A 26805-nucleotide genomic window follows, 5' to 3' on the forward strand; every position below is an offset into this window, starting at 1 on the left:
GAGAGGTTGAGCAGGCTGGGACTCTACTCCTTGGAGTGCAGGAGGATGAGGGGTGATCTTATAGAGGTGTATAAAATCATGAGAGGGATAGATCGGGTAGGTGCACAGTCAAAGTCTCTTGCCCAGAGTAGGGGAATCGAGATCCAGAGGATATGGGTTTAAGGTGAAGGGGGGGAAGATTTAATAGGAATCTGTGGGGTAACCTTTTCACACAAAGGGTGGTGGGTGTATGGAATGAGCTGCCAGAGGAAGTAGTTGAGGCAGGGACTATTGCAACGTTTCGACAGGTATATGGCTAGGACAGGTTTGGAGGGATATGGGCCCAATGCAGACAGGTGGGACTAGTGTAGATGAGGCATGTTGGTTAGTGTGGGCAAGTTGGGCCGATGAGCCTATTTCCCGCTATACGAGTCTGTGACATCACAAGGTGATAAATCCAAGTTAAACTAAGCATTGAAACAATGAGCAAGGGTGCAATCATTTCCAGCACTTGCAGCGTTGTCTATGTTTACTCCCCTTGCGCAACGCTTCATGTAGACAGGGCCGAGGGTAGTGGGGAGAGGCTTCTGTTCCTTGCCGTGGGGAAGAGTTGAGAGAGGAGAGAGTGAAAGGAAGGTGATGTTAAAACTGAGGCCGTACCTGATAGTTGCACTCGGGGTCCAGACAATGGTAGTGTTCCCGGTACTGATAGGCGCAGTGAATGTGCCCACACTGCTGACTCCCGGAAAACCTGCAATTGAGGAAAAAGCAGGGATGATTTCTGCGCTCTAGTTTCCGCAGGTTGGCCTGCCCGTGGTTTGACTCAATAGTGACTGGGCCCTGAGCCAACACACCTTTTCACCGCCGATCACTGGCGTTTCTGCACGCGCCCTTGAGTCCAGCTTTTGTACCAGCGGGGAAACCTGCTTGCACCGCAGCTGGTAGAGCCACTGCCTCACAGCGCCGGAGACCTAGGTTCCATCCCGATCTCGGGTGCTGTGTGTGTGGAGTTTGCACTGAGGTTTGTACTAAAGTCTTGCTTGAAGGTGAGGATTAAGGACAGTTTGGGAGGGAATATGTTACGATTATCTCAGAGATAATCAGGGCTGCACGATGGTGCAGCGGTAGAGTTGCTACTTTACAGCGCCAAAGACCCAGGTTCGATCCTGACCACGGGTCTGTTCGGCTTTTGTACATCCTCCAGCTTCTCCAGGTTCCTCCCACACACCAAAGACGTGCAGGTTTGTAGGTTAATTGGCTTCTGTAAATTATCCCTAGTGTGTAGAATAATGTTAGTGTGATCGCTGGTCGGCGCAGACTCGGTGGGCCAAAGGGCCTGTTTCCACGCTGTATCTCTAAAGTCTATATCTAAGAAAGAATAGAATGCTGAGGATGGTAGGCAAGAGTGCTGGAGAAACTCAGCGGGTGCGGCAGACGAAACGTTGCCTATTTCCTTTGCTCCATAGATGCTGCTGCACCCGCTGAGTTTCTCCAGCACTCTTGTCGACCTTCGATTTTCCAGCATCTGCGGTTCCTTCTTAAACAGAATGCCGAGGATGATGGGGAGATGGAGGCAGAAGCCTTGAGCATATTGAACGTGGCCGATTCCTGCTCCTGTTTTGCGAGGCTGGAATAACGTACAAGAGCCTCGACTCAACTTAAGCACCCCCGGTCTTTCAGACGATTAACGATGGGGCTGCAATTGGGAGGAGGGTCTTCATCGCCTGAGATGCTTCCGTGCGCGGGGAGGGGTTTTTTGTTCCGACCGTCCGCAATGCTTCAGTGCAGCAGGGGAACCACAGCCAGCAGCAATCCCAGTTTAATGGTGAAAAGCTGTTTTAAATGGAACACACTTGTAACTTTGCCAGGAGTAATCCTTGCCATGTCATTAACACAGCGCGGCCAGTCTCGACTCAGTGTTAACAGCCTGTTGAACAAAAATCATCGTGCTCCCTGCCTTTTACAAGGTTCCTTGCAGCTTGGATGGCTGACAGAGCTAAAGAGGAGCACCTTGCTGCATCTTTCCCAAGCAAATTCAGCGGCTGCCCACTTTCATGTCCCAGTCGGGGCATAGAGTTGTTGTCTCACAGCACCAGAGAACTGGGTTTGATCCTGACTATGGGTGCAGTCTGTACGGAGTTTGTACATTCTCCCCGTGACAGCGTGGGTTTTCTCTCTGTGCTCCGGTTTCCGCTCACATCCCAAAGACGTGTGGGTTTGAAGGTCTATGTAAATTGGTCTTTGTAAATTGTCCCTAGTGTGTGTAGATTAGAGTTTGTGTGCGGGTGATCAATGGGCGGTGTGGACTCGGTGGGCCGAAAGACATGGTCCCATGCCATATATCTAAAATTAAACTAAACAGATGTGAACGGTGCTTGCAAAATCCAAGTTTTTTTTTCCCCAATTGGCCAAATTTTGGGCTGGCCTCCACATTAAACTGAATTTCGTCCACAAATAGCTTGGCTGGAGATGATTCCTTCATTGAACTCAGCCAGGGGATACCCTCTCACTCATCCAGGGCAGCGGTAGAGTTGCTGCCTCACAGCGCCAGAGACCCGGGTTCGATCCTGACTACGGTTGCTGTCTGTACGGAGTTTGCACGTTCTCCCCGTGACCGCGTGGGTTTTCCCTGGGTGCTCCGATTACCTCCCACACTCCAAAGATGTGCAGGTTTGTAGGTTAATTGGCTTTGGTAAACATTGTAAATGATCCCGTGTGTGCGGTGTGTGTGTGTGTGTGTGTGTGTGTGTGTGTGTGTGTGTGTGTGTGTGTGTGTGTGTGTGTGTGTGTGTGTGTGTGTGTAGGATAGTGTTAGCGTGCGGGGATCGCTGGTCGGAGCGGACTCGGTAGGTCGAAGGGCCGGTTTCTGCGCTGTATCTCTAAACTAAACTAAACTAAAATCTCAGCAAGCACACGCCCCAGGGTTGGATGGACTTCCATTGGACTGGCACATCCCAATACTAATGCAAACAGAACACATCAGGACTGGCCAACGTCCACATGTCAGACCAACCTGTGGATCCTGCACAGAGGATCCATCAACATATCCCCCCCCCCCCCCCGCCCCCAATGCAGAATACAAAATGTTTAAGATAAAAAATATCTACAAAATAAAAACAGTGCAAAAATACATTCAATAGTGTTATAATCAGTTGTGTTCGTGCCTATCTTTAAATCCATAGACCTATCTTACAAACCTATCTTTAAATACAACACTCTTGCCACTCCTGTGACCTCAGGGGTGATATCCCTCTCCTTGTTTCAGGGGCGTTCCCACCGGACTCAGCCCCCCAATGTCCAACAGCGGAAGGACCCTAGACTGTGGTCCTTCCCCGCAAAGCCTTGGCGTTGGCTGCTCCGAGCTTCAGTGCGTCCCTCAGCTCGTACTCCTGCAGTGGGCCAGTCGGCAACATTCCCCGACGGACCACACTCTCTCACTGGGAGCAGAGAAACTGGTTCTCTGGAAATCCACTCCTGCTGCTGAAGTGTTATTTGCACTGTTGTAACAGCACTGTTGCAGTGGTGACTGGCTCTGTGCAATGCTCCCTGCCTCTTTAGTTTAATTTAGTTCTGTTTAGAGACACAGCACGGAAACAGGCACCTGGGCCCACCGAGTCCGCGCCGACCAAAGATCTCCCCAAACACTAGTTCTACCCTACACACCAGGGACAATTTACAGAGGCCAAATAACCAACAAACCTGTAAGTCTTTGGCGTGTGGGAGGAAACCGGAGCACCCGGAGAAAATCCATGCAGTCACAGGGAGAACGTGCAAACTCTGTACAGACAGCACCCGTAGTCAGGATCAAACCCGGGTCTCTGGCGCTGTAAGGCTGCTACTCTACTGCTGCGCCACCGTGCTGCCCATTATCTGCATAGTCAGACAATTCCAGAGATGCACTACACTCTGATAAAATACCATGCACTGGGCCCTTATTTTTAATTAGGTCTGTAACTTTCCCACGAGTGAGACCATCTCAATATAACTCAATTTTTCACAAGATCTTCTATGTTTGAATCACTTCATTCCTCATTCTTCTACATTCTAGCACAGACCGGCATATTGGTGCAGCTGGTAGAGCCAGCAACAACACTGTTGCATACTTAGTGGCACAGACTGTCTTCTAGATGACACAGTGACAAGGCGCATTTAATGCATTGTTGCCGTAGTTGAGGTCAAGGGGTGGTACAACTCTCTGCCACCCCGTCCCGGATTTAACCAATCTCCCCTGCCAACCACAGTCAACCAATGAAATGGTGACTCAAGCCTCTGTTGCACTAACAGTGGCGCAGCGCCAGAGTTGCCGCCTCACAGCTCCAGAGATCCGAGTTCGATCCTGACTACAGGTGCTGTCCGTGCGGAGTTTGTACGTTCTCCCTGTGACCTGCGTGGGTTTCCTCCGGGTGCTCTGGTTACCTCCCACACTCCAGGTTTGTAGGTTAATTGGCTTGGTATAATAGTAAATTGTCCCTAATGTGAGGATAGTGGTAGTGTGCTAGGATCACTGGACGGCATGGACTCGATGGGCCGAAGGGCCTGTTTCAGCGCTGTATCTCTAAATTAACCTAAAAAGGAAACCCATCCTGAGTGGCCACACTCCTGGTCCATTAGGATCAGTGTTCACAACAGGCCCATGGAGACCGGTACCGAGGGAGAGCTGAGTGTGGGGAGGAGGTGACCTTCCACGGACTGCGAGTCTGCCAAGGCAGTAACATCACTGGACATGAGGCCCTGCTCCATTACTTCCTTCAGAGTTTCACTCTCAGAGGTGCCCTGTCCCAATGGTAATTGCCTTCTCCTATTTCTCATAGAGTCAATGCAGTCTTGGTCTCTGAATTACACCAGAGACTCAAACAGGTCTCTTTGTCCAATGTATAACATGTCTTGTATCTAATAAGTAAGTGTATTCACGCGGAGGATTACTGACGCAACATCCTCAATGCTGGTGATCACCAGGGAAGTCATAGTGTGGAAACAGGCCCTGTGGCCCTTGGGCCTAACATGTCCCAGCTACACTAGTCCCACCTGCCAGCATTTGGTCCCTATCCCTCTAAACCTAAACTCCCTATCCGTATACCTGTCTAACTGCCTCTTAAATGTTGGGAGAGCCCCTGCCTCAACGACCTCCTCCAGCAGATTGTTCCATACAACCACCACCCTTTGTGTGGCAAGGTTATCCCCTCAGATTCCTATTAAATATTTTCCCCTTCACCTTAAAGTTCCGATGAGTTAGCAACCCAGAGGAAAAGAGTGGAATTGGGATGAAGGGCTCGTTCGGGATCCTGTCCTTCCAATTAAGTCGTATCAACTCAGTTGGGTTGCTGGTGAAGTAGTTTTGGACATGAAAGGGATAGGTAAACATTTATTTTAATGTTTTATATATAGACTCACAGAGTTATACAGCAGGGATCAGGCCCTTCAGCCCAAACTGTCCATGCCGTGCCAAATGCCTTCTTCACCACACTATTATCTACCTCGGTTTTCAGGATATATTTGGTCAACAAGTAATAACTGAAAAAAAAAGGCACAAAGTACTGGAGTAACCCAGTGGGTCAGGCAGCTTCTCTGGTGAACATGGATAGATGACGTTTCGGGTCGTCAGAAGAAGAAGGGTCGTGATCCGAAATGTCTCCTATCATTCTTCTCAAGAGATGCCTGAGCTGCTGTTACTCCAGAACTTTGTGTCCATTTTTTAAACCAGCATCTGCATTTCCTTGTTTCTACAAATATTAACGTAGCGGGCCCGTAGGAGTTCGTGGATGTCCCGTTGCGGCTATAACGAGTAACGGTAGGTACTCGGGAAATCCGGTAAACACGTAACGTTTTTTCAACACTGTGAAAAATGTCCCCGAGTAGAAAAAAATACTCTTGATGAAAAAAATTGTTACTTTTTACTCGTACAAGCCGCTACGTGACATCCACGAACTCCTACGGACCCGCTACGGACATTCTCCGAGATTGAATCAGGAGAACTCTTGAATTACCTCGTACAGTGGGACAGAGGCTTTACAGTGCCAGAGACGCGGGTTTGATCCTGATAATGGCGCTTCTCCCCGTGACCTGCGTGGGTTTTCTCCAGGTGCTCCGGTTTCCTCACACTCCAAAGACGTGCTACGTGGCTGGGTATAATTGTAAGCTGTCCCTAGTGTGTGCAGGATAGTGTTAGTGCGTGGGGGTCGCTGGTCAGAGCGGACTCGGTGGGCCGAAGGGCCTCCTTCTGCGCTATATCTCTAAACTAAACGGAGCTGATAGGGAAAGAACAATGGGGGCGCAGTAACACAGCAGTGAGTCCCTCCACCCCTCACCCTTACAGACTCAGCTCATCGCCAGAAAAGAAAAAGCAACCAACCAGCAGTCTCTGAGTAGATGATGGGGTGATTTGGGGCAGAGGCCTTCACAAGGTAGATTACTGCAACAAAATATAAAATAACTTTATAACAACAGGAGCTCAGGAGTGAACAGTCACAGAAAGAAGCAAAACAGCGGGGCGAGGAGGAGGGGGGTGGGGGGGGGGGGGGGGGGGGAGGGGGGGGGGGGGGGGGGGAGGGGCGCAGGGGTTAGGTAGAAGTGTTTTACTCTATTGTTCCAGCAGGTGTTACTGATGAAGAGATGTGGAAGAGGAAGGAATGCAACTAGAAAATGTGTAGGGGGGAACTGCGGATGCCGGTTTAAACCGAGGATAGATACAACATTCTGGGGTTAGCGGGTCAGGCAGCATCTCTGGAGAGAAAGAATGCGTGACGTTTCAGGTCGAGTCTGAAGAAGGGTCTCGACCTGAAACGTTACCTATTCCTTCTCTCCAAAGATGCTGCCTGGCCCGCTGAGTTTCTCCAGCATTTTGGGGTCTATTCACAGTATTCATAGCAACTTATTCTCACTCAGGCACTCCCCAGTAAGATGGACACAAAAATCTGGAGTAAATCAGTATGTCTGGAGAAAAGGAATAGATGATGTTTCGGGTCGAGACCCTTCTTCAGACTGTTCATCAAGTTCCAGGAAGGAACAGAGCAGCTTGTAAAGAACACTGTGGTGATACTAGAGCAGGCACAGATATTATACGGACGGGTGGTGTCAGTGGAGAGATCAAGGGCTGCTGGTGTGCAGGAAGGAACTCCAGATGCTGGTTTACACCAGCATAATAGACACAAAATGCTGGAGTAACTCAGCGGGACAGACAGCATCTCTGGAGAGAAGGATTGGGAGACGATTCGGGTCGGGTCTGAAGGAGGGTCTCGACCTGAAGCGTCACCCATTCTTTCTCTCCAGAGATGCTGCCTGACCCGCTGGATTACTCCAGCATTTTGTGTCTATCCTGAGGGTTGCTGGAATTGTTAATATTAGCGGGAAATCTTTAGGTCTACATTAGGTGGTGGATTAGAAGCTCATATTCACAGAGGGCCGTGAGGCTGTACTGATATTTATCGGGACCCTCCAGGGTAACTTGATGTTTGATGGAGATTTCTGAGGTTGTCAATGTTTGAGGGGATGCTGGATCTCAGGGGAGTTATAACATTTGGAGAAGTTTGCTGGGATTTTCAATATCTGCCGTGTTGTGTGACAGAGGTGCCTGGAAGGTAATGATACATTTGTGACTTAGTCACTGGGATGTTAATAGACGGATACAGGAGCTCAGCTAATACTTTAGAGATAGTGTGGAAACAGGCCCTTCAGCCCACCGAGTCTGCGCCGACCAGCATTAACCCACACACACTCGGGACAATGTACAATTTTTACCGAAGACAATTAACCTATAAACACGCATGTCTTTTTAATGTGGGAGGAAACCATAGGAAGCGTACGTGGCCACAGGGAGGACGTGCAAACTCCGCACAGACAGCACCCATAGTCAGGATCGGACCCGGGTCTCTGGCGCTGTAAGGCAGCAACTCTACCGCAGCGCCACCGTGCCACCATACTTGAAGTGAGGTACATTCTGACGTCTGAGATCAATGAGGATGCTTGGATAGGAGATCACAGTAAAATACTTGTTGATCCCTTTATTGCCCACTATTCCTGCATCCGCCTCATCTGATGAGATGCTTGGGAGATCAAATTACTGTTTGAAAAATCGTAACTAAGGAAGGGGCTGGAATTTGGGGGAGAATGAGGGTTGAGTGGGGGCTTGACCCTGGTGATATACACTGGCGATATAGGGGGCGTCATGTACACTGTGTGTGTGTGTGTGTCAGTGTGTGTATGTATGTCAGTGTGTGCAGGTATTGGCCAGGTGATGAGCGGTGCCTGGTTTCCTCCAGACGTGACACTTGGCATTCAGGCCAAAGAGTTCAATCTTGGTTTCATCAGGTCAGAGAATCTTGTTTTTCATGACTTTCGGCAAACTCCAAGCGGGCTGTCATGTGCCTTTTACTGAGGAGTGGCTTCCGTCTGGCCACTCTACCATAAAGGCCTGTTTGGTGGAGTGCTGCAGATATAGTTGTCCTTCTGGAATGTTCTCCCATCTCCACAGAGGAACTCTGGAGCTCTGTCAGAGTGACCATCAGGTTCTTGGTCACCTCCCTGACCAAGGCCCTTCGCCCCCGATTGCTCAGTTTGGCCAAGCGGCCAGCTCTATGAGGAGTCCTGGTGGTTCCAAAGTTCTTCCATTTAAGAATGACAGAGGCCACTGTGCTCTGCGGGACTTGCAATTCTGCAGAAATTGTTTTATACCCTTCCCCAGATCTGTGTCTCGACACAATCATGTCTTTCCTTTGTCTTCATGGCTTGGTTTTTGCTCTGACATGCACTGCCAACTGAGGGACTTTATATAGACAGGTGTGTGCCTTTCCAAATCATGTCCAATCAATTTAATTTACCACTGATGGACTCCAATCAAGTTGTAGAAACATCTCAAGGATAATCAATGGAAACACGATGAACCTAAGCTCAATTGTGAGTGTCATAGCAAAGGGTCTGAATACTTATGCAAATGTGATATTTCAGTTATTTATTTTTAATTACTTTGCAAAAAATTGTAAACACCTGTTTTCACTTCTTCATTCTGGGGTATTGTGTGTAGATCGATTTTAAAATAAGGCTATAACGTAACAAAATGTGGAAAAGGTGAAGGGGTCTGAATACTTTTTGAATGCACTGTATGTGTGTGAGTGTGAGTGTGTAAGCGAGAGTGAGTGCATGTGAGTGTGTACATGTGAGTGTGTATGTGCGTGTATGAGTGAGTGTGTGTACGTGAGTGTGCGTATAGATATCTTTGTGTGCAGGTTAATATTAAAAAGAGGAACCACAGTTGGATTGTCAACCAACGAGAGAGGGGGATGCAGTTTACAGGAACGTTGCCCCTCCACTCTGTGCATGCCCACCTTTAACTGAGACCCCCCCCCCCCCCCCCCCCCCCCCCCCCCCCCCCCCCCCCCCCCCCCCCCCCCCCCCCCCCCCCGCCTTTCTGACTATGTCATTTTGTTTGCAGTATTACGATCTGGTCACCTAGTATTATTGCCAATTTATTGCATTATTGATTATTATATATTTATTTGTTGTTATTATGTAAATATGTCTGAAACTACAGCAGGTAAAAATTATATTCTTCTGCTCCTGGTGTGATTGGCTACTGTAAAGTGCCCGGTACAGGAGACTAGTCTTCAACTCTGGGCAAGTGATATGAATGAGGGAAGAATAGTTTAGTTTAGTTTAGTTTAGTTTAGTTTAGAGATACAGCCTGGAAACAGGCCCTTCGGCCCACCGGCTCCGTGCCGACCAATGAGCCCTACACACTTAAGGCACAATTTGCAATTTTTACCGAAGCCAATTAACCTACAAACCCGTACGTCTTTGGAGTGTGGGAGGAAACCGGAGCACCTGGGAAAACCCACGTGATCACGTGGAGAATGCACAAACTCTGTACAGACAGCACCCACAGTCAGGATCGAACCCGGGTCTCTGGCGCTGCAAGGTTGCAAGAAAAATTGGTAGGAAATGAGCATGGTCCAAGGGCCAGCATGAATCGGATGGGCTGAGATGCCTTCCTTCTGTGTCCCATGGAAGCATGACAGTCATGAATGGGCGGCACGGTGCATCTGCGGTAGAGTTGCTGTTTTACAGCGTCTGACGCCCGGGTTCGGTCCCCGTACGTTCTCCCCGTGACCTGCGTGGGTTTTCTCTGGGATCTTCGGTTTCCTCCCACATCCCAAAGACGTACAGGTTTTGTAGGCTAACTGGCTTGGGTAAAAATGTAAATTGTCCCTAGTGTGTAAGATAGTGTTAGTGTGCAGGGATCGCTGGCAGGCGTGGACTCGGTGGGTCGAAGGGACTGTTTCCGCGCTGTATATCTAAACTAAACTAAACAATTGCCTGGTCCCAGAATAGATTCTTATTTAAATATTGCAAATGTATGTTTACATTTACAGCAAAATTGCACCTGCTGCATATTCTGTTGTGCTGCTGCAAGTAAGAATTTCATTGTTCTATCTGTGACAAATAAACACTCTTGACTCTTGACTTCTGTCTGCAGATCTAAAATGCTCTGCTCACATCCCTTGATGTCCCTCCTCTGATTTGTCACCGATTCCACATCAGGCGAAGATCTCCTCCTTATACCCACTTGTAAACTAATACTAGTGTTCCAGATGAGCGAGATTGCTTCTTCTGTAAGATAATGGGGCAGAACAGCTCTGTTAACCCCGCCATGTGGCTATTATCTCCAGCCTGGGACCTCTTTAAGCCCCTTGTCCGGGCACAGTTTCCAGCTGATCGGACAAGAACGTCAGAACTGGGTGTGGGCCAACTGCTGGGGAGAGAGAGTTCATACGTTCATAAGGTCATAAGTGATAGGAGCAGAATTAGGCCATTCAGCCCCTCAGGTCTATTTCACCATTCGATCAAGACTGATCTATCTCTTCCTCCTAATCCCATTCTCCTGCCTTCTCCCCAAAGCCCCTGACTCCCGTACTAATCAAGAATCTATCTATCTCTGCCTTAAAAATATCTCTTGACTTGACCTCCACAGCCTTCTGTGGCAAAGTATTACACAAATTCACCACCCCCTGACTATAGAAATTCCTCGTCATCTCCTTCCTAAAGGAATGTCCTTTAATTCTGAGGCTGGGACCTCAGGTCCTGGACTCTCCCACTAGTGGAAACATCCTCTCCACATCCACTCTATCCAGGCCTTTCATTATTTGGTAAGTTTCAACCAGGTCCCCATCATCCTTCTAAACTCCAGTGTGTACAGGCCCGGTGCCGGCAAACGCTCCAATGATCCAGGTTGCAAACAGTTCGCAGGATCCCGACCTGGAACATCACCTGCCCTCTGTCATTCTCTTCCACGGATGCTGCCTGACCAGCTGAGTTTCTCCAACATCTTGCTGGTTCCTGGTTCCTTGGTAACCAGAGACTTAGTTTAGACCACAGCATCTGCAGTTCCTCCCACGGACAGAACCTGCCACAACTTGGAGACCACCTGTACACACTAAGGAGGTCTTCACCTTTACCCCACCTCCCCCTCCCACCTTACCAACCTCAGCTGAAAACGGACTCGGTTTTTACTTCCGATACGCATCCCCCTTGCTAACCTTTGTACTGTTCACAGTAGACACGGTTGACAAGCATATATGCAAAGCATGCTCAATTACTGAGCTTAGTCCGTCCGGGTTTACAAAACCACAGGTTTAAATGAAAGATGTTCCTTAGTAACCAGAGACTTCGTTTAGTTTAGAGATACAGCGAGGAAACAGGCCATTCGGCCCACCGAGTCCTTGCCGACCAGCAATCCTCCGACATTAACACCATCCGACACATCAGGGACAATTCACAATTTTTACCAAGGCCAATTAACCTACAAGCCTGTACGTCGTTGGAGTGTGGGAGGAAACCGGAGTACCCGGAGGAAACCCACGCGGGTCATGGGGAGAAGGTACAAACTCCATACAGACTGCACCCACAGTCAGGATCGAATCCCTTAGTTCGGTCTCTGATGCTGTGTGACCGCAACTCTACCGCTGCGCCACCGTGCCGCCCATAGAGGTCCGTCACAGTCATAGAGTTCTAGGAAGCAGACAGGCCCTTCAGTTCAACTTGCCCACACCAACCAACATGCCCCACCTACACCAGTCCTACCTGCCTGCGTTTGGCCCATATCCCTCTAAACACATCCTATCTATGTACCATGCAACTCTATTGCTGCTCCACTGTGCCCAACTTTGCCATTGGTACCAACACGAGCTACCAACCCTCCAGATTCACAGTGTTGGCATGGAGTTGTGGGAGGCAGGAGTTACAAATCCTGTGTTCCTGGCTCCTGAGAGAACCTTTCTGTTTTTGACAACACTACAGGCTGGATTAAATATTCCTTCAGAACTCTTTATTTTCATATTTAAATCCTAAATCCTTTTACTAAATGCTGTTATTGTATTTTCCCTTTTTTTTATGACAATATTCATTTTGCATAACCAGTAAGTAATCCCTCCTAGGCAGCAATACATTTGGCATTTTTATTAAAAAAACAATTTGCTCCTTTCTCCCCGTCCTCTGCTAATCTGGTTTTCTCGACAAAGACTCAAACAAGGGAAAATGACTGCATCATTCACAAGCTGTCAATTCTGGAACCTGTGGTTTGAAAGAATAAGTAAATCAGGAAATTAGTGTCACCGGGTGTAACCGGGAAACTGGTTGGTAAAGTGGGGCGATGTGGCTTTAAGGGGCTTAGGAAACCTGAACGGAAACCTCTGGAGACTTTGCGCCCCACCCAAGGTTTCCGTGCGGTTCCCGGAGGTTGCAGGTGGTTGCCGGAGGTTGCAGGTAGTAGAAGCAGGTAGGGAGACTGACAAAAACCTCCGGGAACCGCACGGAAACCTTGGGTGGGGCGCAAAGTCTCCAGAGATTTCCGTTCAGGTTTCCTAAGTGGGACAGGGGCATTACACCGCCAGAGACCCGTGTTCGATCCTGACTACGGGTGCTGTCTGTACAGAGTTTGTACGTTCTCCCTGTGACCTGCGTGGGTTTTCTCCGGGTGCTCCGGTTTCCTCCCACGCTCCAAAGACATACAAGTTTTTGTAAGTTAATTGGCTTGGTATAATTGTGAACTGGCCCTAGTGTGTGTAGGATAGTGCTAGTGTGAGGGGTGATCACTGGTCGGCGTGGACTCGATGGGCTGAAGGGCCTGTTTCTGCACTGTATCTCTGAACTAAACTAAACTAAACAACTGAAGATAGACACAAAAAGCTGGAGTAACTCAGCGGGACGGGCGGCATCTCTGGAGAGAAGGAGTGGGTGATGTTTGGGGTCGAGACCCTTCTTCAGACTCTGAACTAAACAACTGTTGTGGGCCCAGAAGTGAAGATGAGTAGACCTGCTGGCCTGGGTCTGAGAAGCCCCTCGGGCTGCCCATGGCTAACATTCAAGTGTAATCTGCTCTCTGAACACCACCGCCACTGGTATCGAGGGTTTGCCCGGATGAACTGGCGACAACTGCTGGCAGTGGGGTCAACCAAAGGTGACTATTAACCTTGCCTACACCCACCACTTGCCATCCTGACCTCAAGCTTGTGAAGTTACTAACGGCGTGGTCACCTTCATTCTCCATCCACCATGATAATGAAGCCATCAACCCAGTCCACTTATTCATCTTACAAACTTTCCCCCATTCCCAAACTTCAAAGGAATCTTATGACATTCAGCAGCAAACAACAAACCGTTAAACTTACCCTGTTTAAAGTAAAGGAAATTGCTTGTTTACACCGACGATAGGCACAAAATGGTGGAGTAACTCAGCGGGACAGGCAGCATCTCTGGAGAGAAGGAATGGGTGATGTGTCGGGTGGAGATCCTTCTTCAGACTGTCTGAAGGGTCATGACCTGAAACGTCACCCATTCCTTCTCTCCAGAGATGCTGCCTGTCCCGCTGAGTTATTCCAGCATTTTGTATCTATTATCAGTGTCCACCTGTTTAAAGTTTAGTTTAGTTCAGAGATACATCCTGGAAGCAGGCCCTGTGACCCACCTAGTCCACACCGACCATCAATCACTCGTTCACACTAGTTCCATGTTAGCCCACTATCGCCTCCACTCCCTGCACACTAGGGGCAATTTACATAGGGCTGGTTAACCTACAAACCTGTACGTCCTTGGGATGTGGGAGGAAACCCACAGTCCTCACAGTGAGAACGCGCAAACTCCACACAGAGAGCACCCGGGGTGAGGATCAAACTCGGGTCTCTGGCGATGTGAGGCAGCAACTCTGCCAGAGTTGGGTCACTATGCTGCTCATAAAGTTACTATAAAACTGGCAGAAGCTGGTGGGAAGGTATCCTTTTGCAATCGTGGGGCCCTCGAAGCTTGATGTAATGAATATTTGATACCAACACACGCAAAGCCCGATCCTGCTCATCCGCCATACTCAGTACCTCCGCTGTCAAATGGAAGCATTTCTTGCAGCTTCCTGCTATGTGAGAGCAGAGGGTGAGATAGCATTCAGAATACTCTCGGAGTGACTGCGTATTGACAAGGGGTGCTTGTCAAAACCCCTTCAATTACAATGGAGAACACACAAATAAACATTTGGACTGATGATGCCATCCATACCATCTGCCAAAGTTGTAAAATCCACAGGAAAAAGCTAACTAGGAGATTTTTATTTTTAAATGGAGATTACCGCATGGTTGCTTTGCAGTAAGCGGTGGTGAGTTCTTTTAGCTAATTGAATGCAGGCGATTCTGTATTTTGGGCACATTAAGATTTATTTTTTTTAAACCGACATGAAACACAGTTCTCAGTTTAGGATCGCATTGGTCTCTGGACAATTTCATCTCCATTGCATCAGTTTAATTGGCTGATTATATTCTGCCTTCCATTAAATATTAATAATGTAATGACAGTGTGGTTGCAGAAGATCTCAAATGACTGCAAAACAGGCGTTTTGATATCTGTTTTCAAGTCTAAAGTTGCAGAAAATTATCCCAATAACTTCACAGGTAAGGGAAAACTCTGAACTCCGGGACAAGGGGGGGGGGGGTGGGATTATGGTCTGCCTTTGGAAATCTAGACTGCCTCATCAAATTGGAAGCCACTTCCCAAGGCTGGGACTGGAAAACATTCTTGCCGCGTGAGAGCCACAGTTTGTACCAGTCTGAGTGCTTACAGCGAGTAAGTTGAAACAGAACACCAGCTTATCTCACACCAGTCTGACTGCTCGCACAGAGATATTTAGACAAATATTATGCATTATGCGGAGTGAATATCAAAACAGAGGGCTTAGCAGATGCAAGAGCGACCTTGTTAGAAATTCCTTAATGAAATCATTGTCCTAAATAGCATCAGCTCCTGGAATTTTTTTTTTTGCAGTATCTGTTTACTGCAAATATTTAGTTAAATTTGCATCAAGAGCACATTACTCTCTCTGCAAGGTCCTAACCCTGAAATAAATACAGCAGGCGCATCTGATACGGAAACGCATCATTGCCGCGGTTTGTACAATCCACGGGCGTAGGGAAACAACCCTTTTCCTCCTCCACCCGGATGCTCCAGAATGTGGGGAAAATCACTTTGGATTGTCTGAGGAAGGATTGAGGGACTTCAGGAGCAGTGAGGAACGTCAAGCTGAAGCTGATGATCACCCTTGGTTTTAGTGAGATGCTGTGAGGACCTCATGTGACTTACTCCTGCTCCAAAAGTGGTCACTCATGGAATCCTGACCTTGGGTGCTGTCTGTGTGGAGTTTGCATGTTTTCCCTGTGACTGCGTGGGTTTTCCTCTGAGTGCTCCGGGGGTTTCTTCTCACAACCCAAAGACGAGTGGGTTGGTATGTCGGTTGGCCATTGTAAATTGTCAACATGAGTGGTGGAATCAGACAGGAGATGATGAGAATGTGGGGGGGGGGGGGGGGGGGGGGGGGGGGGGGGGAGGGGAGATGAAAATAGCATTGCTGTAGGAATTATGTCCATAGATGGTTGATTATGGGATCACGTGTGTTGGATAAATCGTGGGTGGTTGAAGGTCAGTATAGACTATGTGGGGTGAAGGGCTTGTTTCCATGCTGTCTCTCTCCTTCGCTCTATAACTCTATGACAGCCTGGACTTTGGTAGGTACCCTGCATTGTACCTCTATTTTCTAACCACCAAATGTTTACTAATTGAGGGATTAGAAGATCATATGACCACAAGACATAGGAGCAGAATTAGGCCATTCAGCCCATCGAGTCTACTCCACCATTCAATCATGGCTGATCTGATTTTTCCTTCTTAACCCCATTCTCCTGTCTTCTTCCCATAGACTTTGATACCCTTACGCCCCTGTCCCACTTAGGAAACCTGAACGGAAACCTCTGGAGACTTTGCGCCCCACCCAAGGTTTCCGTGCAGTTCCCGGAGGTTTTTGTCAGTCTCCCTACCTGCTTCCACTACCTGCAACCTCCAGCAACCACCTGCAACCTCCGGGAACCGCACAGAAACCTTGGGTGGGGCGCAAAGTCTCCAGAGGTTTCCTAAGTGGGACAGGGGCATAACTAATCAAGAACCTATCAAGTAGTAGAAAAAAAACCTGCAGATGCTGGTTTATACCAAAGAAAGACACAAAGTGCTGGAGTAACTCAGCGGGTCAGGCAGCATCACTGGAGAAAATGTTTGGGTGACGTTTCGGGTCGGGACCCTTCTTCCCCCGAAACGTCACCCATCCTTTTCCTCCAGAGATGCTGATTCGCTAAGTTACTCCAGCTCTTTGTGTCTGTCTTTGGTAAGAACCTATCGATCTCCGCGTTAAAAATACCCAATGACTTGGTCTCCACAGCTGTCTGTGGCAATGAATTCCGTAAGTTCATCACATTCTGGCTAAAGAAATTCCTCCTCTTCTTCATTCTGAAGGTAGGTGCTTTTATTCTGAGGCAGCGCCCTTGGGTTCTAGACTCCCCCATGACTGGAAACATCAGAAGGTTTGAGGAGAATTTTGTGCTGTAGACTTGCCTAACACAACAATCATATCGTAGACAAAATTGCTGGAGAAACTCAGCGGGTGCGGCAGCATCTAAGGAGTGAAGGAAAGAGGCAACGTTTCGGGACGAAACCCTTCTTCGGGGTTTCCTTCGCTCCATAGATGCTGCCGCACCCGCTGCGTTTCTCCAGCAATTTTGTCTACCTTCGATTCTCCAGCATCTGCAGTTCCTTCTTGAACAATAATTTTATCCCTCGGTGTACGAGTTCTGACGTGCGTAAGGTGGTATGTGGGGGAGGGAGAAGGGTGGGGGTGGGGGTATGGCTGGTTCGGCTCTGAGGTCAAAGTGACAGTGGGTGGCCTTACAGCACCAGAGACCCGGGTTCAAACCTGACCTTGGGTGCTGTCCGTACGGAGTTTGTACGTTCTCCCCGTGACCTGCGTGGGTTTTCTCCAGGATCTCCAGTTTCCTCCCACACTCCAAAGGCATACCGGTTGCGTAGGAAGGAACTGCAGATGCTGGTTTACACCGAAGATAGACACGAAAAGCTGGAGTAACTCAGTGGGACAGGCAGCATCTCTGGAGAGAAGAAATGGGTGACGTTTCGGGTCGAGACCCTTCTTCAGATTGTAGGTTAATTGGTTTCGGTAAAGACTGTAAATTGTCCCCAGTGCGTGTTGGATAACGTTAGCTGGCGGGGATCGCGGGTCGGTGTGGACTTGGTGGGCCAAAGGGCCTGTTTGCGCTCTGTATCTCTAAACTAAAACTAAACAGTGGTCAAACACCCTGTGGCACCAAGTCCTCCATCCCACCTCTTTACATGCTACCTCCATCGGTGCACCACTTGCATGTTGCCAAGCGACTTTGAAATGCAGTGAAGACCAAACAGTACAAGCTCAGGTTGAGTGGAAGAGTTGGATTTCTATGTAAAATAAGGTAAAATTTACATACCTGGCAATGTACTTCTGGTAAATATTGATATCATCGGGCAGAGCATCTGTCTTGTCTGTAGACAATCCATTCCTAGTTTTTGCAAAGACAAAGTAAATAGAAGATTAAATTTGAATTAGTTTTGCTTTTGAAAGTAAATATACAACCTGCCAGAACGTATCTGAGAGTTATGAGTCATTTCATGCCTTGTCCTCTTGCCTCAGTCTCTGTGACAGTTTCTGGATCTTTTAATGTTCCAGTATTGAAAATTCACATTAATTATAGATTCACAACGGGAAGATTATGAAAACAATTGACATCAAATTCTAACCCTCTGGTAATTCGCAGACTTGACTGGACTTTATCTTGCACTTAACCTTATTCCCTTCAACATGTATAGGAAAGAACTGCAGATGCTGGAAAAATCGAAGGTAGACAAAAATGCTGGAGAAACTCAGTGGGTGAGGCAGCATCTATGGAGCGAAGGAATAGGTGGCGTTTCAGACTGAAGAAAGGTTTCGACCCAAAACGTTGCCTATTTCCTTCGCTCCATAGATGCTGCTGCACCCGCTGAGTTTCTCCAGCATTTTTGTCTACCTAGTACTTAAAGTCTCTGGTACATCTGTTCTGGCAGATTTCTGCTAGCACCTTGTGCATTTATTGATTGATTGAAAGATATAGCATGGCAACAGGCCCTTCTGCCCACTGAGTTCATACCGACCATCGATCACTCATTCACATTAGTATAATTTTGTCTAGAGATGCAGCATGGAAAGAGGCCCTTCGGCCCAACAATTCCGTGCTGACCATCGATTGCCCGTCCACACTAGTTCCACGTTATCGAAGGCTGCGCTGACTAATCAGTTTTTGAAAAAAAATGGTTAATCCCCAGAGATCAATCATGATTAGTTGGTTAAAGTGAGACCATTTCTAAACTCTCCCTTCTCTAAAGTCAGTACTAGAATAGGATGGTGCAAGAGAATTCCTTGCTTGGTAAATAAATGTTTGGTAACTTGTCAGCCAGTTTATCCAGTAAAACTGAGCAAAACATAAACGTAATCAACCAGTGAAATGCGTTCAGAAAATTTCGAACAGGAAAATGTCGAATAACGAAGGCGGACATTTGGCTCAACTTTCTTGTGAACAAGAATGATAGGAATTAGGTGAATTACAAGCCGTGTGAAACAACTTTTAAATATCAGCCATCCCCGTCATCATTCAACCAGCCTGTGGAACACAAACATGCCTTCAGTGGCTTCAAACAAGTCCGTTGGCATTCCATCCGACACAAATCAGGAAACAAATCTTTTGCATTTCAAGAACAATTCCACAGAAACTCCCAAGTTTGTTATTGCATGGTTGACAGCTTTAGACAGAATTCTATTTGCACTTTGGCCAAAGGTGTCGAAATCAAAAATGATTGACAGCACAAGATCTGAAAATCCAAGTCGGAGAGAGGGAATGTGTGATGTGGTCATGAAGTCTGGAACAAAGATCCGAGAAGAAATCAAGCAGGAATTGAAGGAAAGACTATCTCTAGCCTCCCTCTCCCCTGACTCTCGGCCTGAAGCAGCATCTCGACCCGAAACGTCACCCATTCCTTCTCGGCAGAGTTGCTGCCTGTCCCGCTGAGTTACGCCAGCACTTTGTGTCTATCTTTGGAATCTGGGGACGGCTGTTCACTCACTTTAGACGAGTGGACCTCAAAGAGAAACCACTGCTACACGTGTCTCTATTCACACCACACGGACAAACACTTTGCCCTTGGGATGATACGAATCAATGGTTCAATGCTCGCCGAAGTAGGACTAAAACTGATCATTGATAAACTTGATGTTTATCCAGATGAAAAGCTGGAGAAACTCAGCGGGTGAGGCAGCATCTATGGAGCGAATGAATGGGTGACGTTTCGGGCAGAGACCCTTCTTCAGACTGATGTGGGGGTGGGGGCGGAAAGGAAGAGGCGGAGACAGTAGGCTGTGGGAGAGCTGGGAAGGGCAGGGGAAGGGGGGAGAAAAGCAAGGACTACCTGAAATTGGAGCTGGGGTGTAAACTACCTAAGCAAGATATGAGGTGCTGGCCCTCCAATTTGTGGTGGGACTCACTCAGGCCATGGAGGAGGCCCAGGACAGATAAAGGTCGGATTCGGAATGGGAGGGGGAGTTGAAGTGCTGAGCCACCGGGAGATCAGGTTGGTTAATGCGAACTGAGCGGAGGTGTTGGGCAAAGCGATCGCCAAGCCTGCTCTTGGTCTCACTGATGTAGAGCAGTTGACACCTAGAGCAGCGGATGCAATAGATTAGGTTGGAGGAGGTGCAGGTGAACCTCTGCCTCACATGGAAAGACTGCTTGGGTCGCCTATTCCTTCTCTCCATAGATGCTGCCTCACCCGCTGAATATTCCTAGTATTTTCATTTTCACGAGTTATAGGAGTAGAATTGGGCCATTCGGCCCATCAAATCTACTCTGCCATTTAATCACGGCTGATCTCTGCCTCCTAATACCATTTTCCTGCCTTCTCCCCATTACCCTTGACACCCGTTCTAATCAAGAATTGGTGTATCTCTGCCTTAAAAATATCCACAGACTTGGCCTCCACAGCCCTCTGTGGCAATGTTCCACAGATTAACCACACTCTGACTAAAGAAGTTTCTTTTCACCTCCTTGCTAAAAGAGCGCCCTTTAATTCTGAGGCTATGACCACTGGTCCTAGATTCTCCCACCAGTGGAAACATCCTTTCCACATCCACTCTATCTGTGCCTCTCATTATTCTGTAAGTTTCTGTGCTGTCAAACACTCATCATATGCTGACCCACTCATTCCAGGAAGTATTTTATGTTTTCATTTTCCATTTCTTACATCTGCAGTCATTTGCTTGAGGCTACAAAGTACCGTTGATAGGGTTATAGTTTCATAAGTCATAGGAGCAGAATTTGGCCATTCGACCCATCGAGTCTACTCCGCCATTGAATCATGGCTGATCTATCTTTCCCTCTCAACCTTGTTCTCCTGCCTCCTCCCCGTAACCTTTGACACCTGTACTAACCAAGAACGTATCAATTGTGCTTTAAATATAACCAAAGATTTGACCTCCACCTCCGTCTGTGGCAATGAATTCCACAGATTTGCCCAGAAATTCCTCCTGGAGATTGTGCCAGGCATATAGAGAGTGCAAGCAAATTCCAAGCCCTTTCTATTCTAAAAATGATCAACTTTTCCAGTGGAATATCTCAATTCCAATAGCACCAATATCATATTTCTCTCAAAAGCGACCTGTCCACCTGCATTGTGTTAGTGTTTTGTTCTCCCCAAGAGAGAGTGGGTCTGCATTGAGTGTCTTAGTTTATGGAATGATTAGCCCCACATTCCCCTCCCCTTCTGGTCAATGGCCAGACCCCTTGCGACACTCACCGATTTACTGTAGTCACGTTGGTAGTCGGCAACCGTCTGTGGGGAAAGAAGCACAACGGTATAAGTCTTCCAAACTCTGCTGACATTAAAAATGTGCCCCGCATTCTCACCAGCTCCTCTCAAACTCTACCATTCACCCACAGACCAGGGGCAATTCACAGCAGCCGAATAACCTGCCAAACTGTCTGAAGAAGGGTCCCGACCCAAAACACCACCCATCCTTTTTCTCCAGAAATGCTGCTTGACCCGTTGAGTTACTCCAGCATTGTCTGTTATGTCAATTATATATATATATAATGACATATATAATGTCAATTGTATTATATATGTAATTGCAATGTTATAATTCGCATTATTGCAAAGATATTATTTCCAATAGCCCTTGCTGTCTCCTCCTCTTCTCCTCCCCTTCTCAGCTCTCCCTCAGCCCTCAGGCTCCTCCTCTTCCTTTCTCCTTTCTTCTCCCCTCTCCCCTCCCCCAACCCTTTATCAGTCTGAAGAAGGGTTTTGGTCCGAAACTTTGCCTATTTCCTTCGCTCCACAGATGCTGCTGCACCCGCTGAGTTTCTCCAGCACTTTTGTCTACCTGCAAGGATACTATATATCTTAGGTATATACCAGCATCTGCAGTTCCATTCTACACAAACTGCCAACATTTGGGATCTGGGTGGAAACCGGAACATCTAGCAGAACCTCACGTGGTCACAGGGAAAACGTGCAAACTCCACACAGACTTGAGGCCAGATTGAGGTCAGATTGAACCAGGGTATCTGGGAGATGTGAGGCATTGGCTCTAGCCGCTGTGCCACTGTGCCACCCTTGTAGCATTTACCCAGGACCCTCTGACTGGCACAGTTGACATCATCAGTGAGGATACAGCCGAGTTGTTCTATTAAAATCCCAGGACATTGACGCCTGGATTATCGCTACTCCGCAGTAAAGACTCGCTTCTGAACAACCTCGTATACTGGCAGCTGCAAGGCTGGAATGCCAACTGGAAAAGGGCATGGGATGCAGATGGGATAAAGGGCGGCATGGTGGCGCAGCGGTAGAGCTACGGCCTTACAGCGCCAGAGACCCGGGTTCGATCCTGACTGCTGTTTCGTCTGTCTGTATGGAGTTTGCACGCTCTCCCTGTGACTCGCATGGGTTTTCTCCAAGATCTTCGGTTTCCTCTCGTACTCCAAAGATGAACAGGATGTAGGTTAATTGGCTTGGTATGAATGTAAACTTGTCCATAGTGCGTGTAGGGTCGAGTTAATGTGTGGGGATCGCTGGTCGGTGCGGACTCGCTGGGTTGAAGGGGCTGTATCTCTAAAACTAAAACTAAATGGGAGAACATTTTGGACAGAAAGCCGTCTGTAGATGCTTTTCATTTAATTCGAAGGTTTTATGCTGTTCCGATGAAGCAAAACATCTCTCGTTTAGTCGCTGTACAAAATGTAGTAATAATTATTTCACATCGAAACAGATTGCAGACTTAGTAATGTAATTTCTTTCGAAATTATAAATCAAGGGTGTGAGCTGACAACTAAAAAGGAACTGTCGATATATCTAGGAAGATGAAGGGTAAATTCCGAAGTCAATGTCAACATGGAAGATGTGATGTCCAAATATCTATCTACCTCTTGGATTTGCACGCATTTTCAAAAATAGTAGCCGAAAAAGAGATACCCTTGTACGTTTTTAAAAGCTGAAAAGGACAGTGATTAGTTGAAGAGTTAAACTCATTACAATAATTTTTCTTAAGCTGAATTGTCACAATCGTAAAATGCAATTACAGTAATGGACCGCTGTTGAGAAAGGTCAGGAACACTTTGAAGGACTCAATTCCTTAAACAATTACAGTTAAAGCTGAAGGGCTCGCGGGTGAAATAGGTAAAGAAAGTAAAGTACATACCCAACTGAGTCGTCCACCAAGGGCTCCCCTTTGGAAAGCCGGCTGTGAGAGAAATTAAAAATGAGGTCAATCAGACTTTTTGCTTCACACATCCGACAGTCAGTTAGTGCAGGATAACCTGACAGCAAGCTCAGCGGTGGGCAAAATGACAAAGAGCAAAAATATAGATTTGGAAAAAGAATTTTTTCACACAAAGGGTGGTGGGTGTATAGAACAAGCTGCCGGAGGAGGTAGTTGATGCAGGGACTATCACAACATTTAAGAAACATTTAGACAGGTACGTGGATAGGATAGGTTTAGAGGGATATAGGCCAAACGCAGGCAGGTGGGACTAGTGTAGATGGGACAGGTTGGGCGGTGTGGACAAGTTGGGCTGAAGGGCCTGTAAGACTCTATGATTCTATGACTCTATGGAAGTGATTTGTTTAATTAGCAGAAAGAGGTAGTTGAAACAGGGACTATAGCAGAATTAAAAAAGATACTTGGATAGTTCAATTGACTTGTTCAATTAGCAGAGGGGCAGCACGGTGGCACAGCGGTAGTGTTGCTGCCTTACAGCGCTTGCATCGCTGGAGACCCAGGTTCAATCCTGACTATGGGTGCTTGTCTGTACGGAGTTTGTACGTTCTCCCCGTGACCTGCGTGGATTTTCTCCGAGATCTTCGGTTTCCTCCCACACCCCAAAGACGTACAGGTTTGTAGGCTAATTGGCTTGGTATCAGCGTAAATTGTCCATAGTGTGTGTAGGATAGTGTTAATGTGCAGGTGATCGCTGGTCAGTGCGGACCCGGTGGGCCGAAGGGCCTGTTTCCACGTTGTATCTCTCAACTAAGCTAGACTTAACTAAAAAACTAACAAAAGATTTCCCGACCACTCCATCCCCTTGCGTGCTCGAGCGGGTCAGGAAATGCACTCGCTGCTCTGAAAAAAAACAGATCCCTTGCCTCAAATAATCCCTTGCCTCAAATAATCCCTTGCCTCAAATAATGGTGCTTGCTGTCGAGGGTCGTGGACAGAATATAAACTTTGGGACGTTTAATTTTACAAAGCACTGGTTTTGTCACACTCAGAACATTGTGGGCACCTCAGGAAACAACTGGTGGTGCTGGAGGAAGTGTGGGGCAGATTGGATGGAGTAGAGGGCTCTAGTCATGGGCAGAGGTTCGATATACTGGGCTTGTTTTCCTATGGACTAAAACAAGCTGAGGGGTAACAGGTCAGAATGTTTTTCCTCTCAGCAGGAGGTAACACAAACAGGATTCTGCAATTGTGCAATTGATAATTTTGTTGATGCCTGACCCAATCTACAAGTGACAGGTATCTCCAGCTTGGCCAGGGTACACTAGGCCCAGGCACATCTCTGATGTTCTTGAGTTACCTACTCAAGCCAGCAGCCTCGCATGGAATATGACTCAAAATGTCCCTGATTAAGCATTTCCGTTGTTTCAGAAACCCACTGCACAAGTAAGGACAACGGCTCAGTGGGCGGCAAGGTGGCGTAGTGGTAGAGCTGCTGCCTTACATCACCAGGGACCCGGGTTTAATCCTGACTAGGGATGCTGTCTGTACAGAGTTTGTACGGAGTGTGATCACGTGGGCTCTCGAGTTTCCTCCCACACTCCAAAGGCATGCAGGTTTGTAGGTTAATTGGCTTCGATAAAATAGTCCCTCGTGTATAGGGTAGTCTTAGTGTATGGGATGATCGCTGGTCGGCATGGACTCTGTGGGCTGAAGGGCTTGTTGCCGCACTGTATCTGTAAAGCCTAAAGTCCAAAAGCAGCAAAATACTGCAGTTGACAGAAATCTGACAATGAAAACTGAGAATGCCGGAAATCCTCAGCGGGTTAGGGAGCGGCTGTGGGGAGATGAGCATCGACCCCTCCCTCTGCAACTGGATACTGGACTTTCTAACCAACAGACCCCAGTCTGTGAGGTTAGACAAGCACACCTCTTCAACTCTCACCCTGAACACCGGCGTTCCTCAGGGCTGTGTGCTGAGCCCCCTCCTCTACTCCCTCTTCACCTATGACTGCACACCTGTACATGGTACTAACACCATCATCAAGTATGCAGATGATACAACGGTGATTGGCCTCATCAGCAACAACGATGAGCTGGCCTACAGGGAGGAGGTCCAGCACTTAGCAGCATGGTGCGCTGACAACAACCTGGCCCTTAACTCCAAGAAGACCAAGGAGCTCATTGTAGACTTCAGGAAGTCCAGAGGCAGCACGCACACCCCCATCCACATTAACGGGACGGAGGTGGAACGTGTTTCTAGCTTCAGGTTCCTGGGAGTCAACATCTCCGATGACCTCTCTTGGACCCACAATACCTCTACTCTGATCAAGAAGGCTCATCAGCGTCTCTTCTTCCTGAGGAGACTGAAGAAGGTCCATCTGTCTCCTCAGATTCTACCGCTGCACCATTGAGAGCATCCTTACCAACTGCATCACAGTATGGTATGGCAACTGCTCTGTCTCCGACCGGAAGGCATTGCAGAGGGTGGTGAAAATTGCCCAACGCATCACCGGTTCCACGCTCCCCTCCATTGAGTCTGTCCAAAGCAAGCGCTGTCTGCGGAGGGTGCTCAGCATCGCCAAGGACTGCTCTCACCCCAACCATGGACTGTTTACCCTCCTACCATCCGGGAGGCGCTACAGGTCTCTCCGTTGCCGAACCAGCAGGTCGAGGAACAGCTTCTTTCCGGCGGCTGTCACTCTACTAAACAACGTACCTCGGTGACTGCCAATCACCCCCCCCCCCCGGACACCCCTTATTAGTATTTTTTTAATTCAAATCGTTTGCTATGTCGCTCTTCAAGGGAGATGCTAAATGCATTTTGTTGTCTCTGTACCGTACACTGACAATGACAATTAAAATTGAATCTGAATCTGAATCTGAATGAGCTGAGTCAATGAAGTTGGTTGTGACTCAGGCAAAGTCTCTCCACAGCTCCCAGCCCAGAGACCTGAACACTACATCTGGCCTGATATTCCACTGCAGTATGAAGGCCTGCCTTTTGGGGGGAATGTTAAATCCAGCCCTCGCCTGGTGGAGTTTAAGAGATCCTCGAGGAAGAGCAGGGATCCATTTTAATCCTTCGACCAACATCAGCAGAACAAACATGGAACAAGGAACAGTGCAGCACAAACCCGGCCCACAATGTCTGTGCCCTGCATGATGCCAAGACCATCACATATCAGCCTGCACATAATCCATATCTCTCCATTCGCTGCATATCCTTGTACCTATCCAAAAGTCTTTTAAATGCCACCAATGCTTCAACCGCCACTCTTGGCAATGCTCTTTCCAGACAGCGCCGAAACAGGCCCTTCGACCCATCGAGTCCGCACCGACCAGCGATCCCAACACATTAACACCATCCTCGGGACAATTTACATTTATACCAAGCCGATTAACCTAAAAATAACCCGTACATCTTTGGAGTGTGGAGGTTTGAAGATCTTGGAGAAAATCCGCGGGGAGAGTCATGAATCTGTGGAATTCTCTGCCACAGACAGTAGTTGAGGCCAGTCCATTGGCTATATTTAAGAGGGAGTTAGATGTGGCCCTTGTGGCTAAGGGGATCAGGGGGTAGAGAAGGCAGGGATGGGATACTGAGTTGGATGATCAGCCATGATCATATTGAATGGCGGCGCAGGCTCGAAGGGCCGAATGGCCTACTCCAGCACCTATGTTTCTATTTT

The 26805-nt window shown here is 47.9% G+C and overlaps 1 protein-coding gene across 1 annotated transcript in view; it reads right to left on the reverse strand.

The window, feature by feature from the left end:
• casz1 (castor zinc finger 1) overlaps positions 1-26805 on the reverse strand; it is a 138918-nt gene that overhangs the window by 68117 nt on the left and 43996 nt on the right. Inside the window, exons 4-7 of the mRNA XM_055659022.1 lie at positions 23096-23137; positions 21196-21231; positions 17805-17876; positions 640-730 (exon numbers count right to left, since the gene is read on the reverse strand). Of these exons, the coding sequence (XP_055514997.1) occupies positions 640-730; positions 17805-17876; positions 21196-21231; positions 23096-23137 (241 nt within the window). The remainder of the gene's footprint in view (positions 1-639; positions 731-17804; positions 17877-21195; positions 21232-23095; positions 23138-26805) is intronic.

This window comes from Leucoraja erinacea, chromosome 30 (assembly GCF_028641065.1).
Source record: "Leucoraja erinacea ecotype New England chromosome 30, Leri_hhj_1, whole genome shotgun sequence".
Lineage (NCBI taxonomy): Eukaryota > Metazoa > Chordata > Chondrichthyes > Rajiformes > Rajidae > Leucoraja > Leucoraja erinaceus.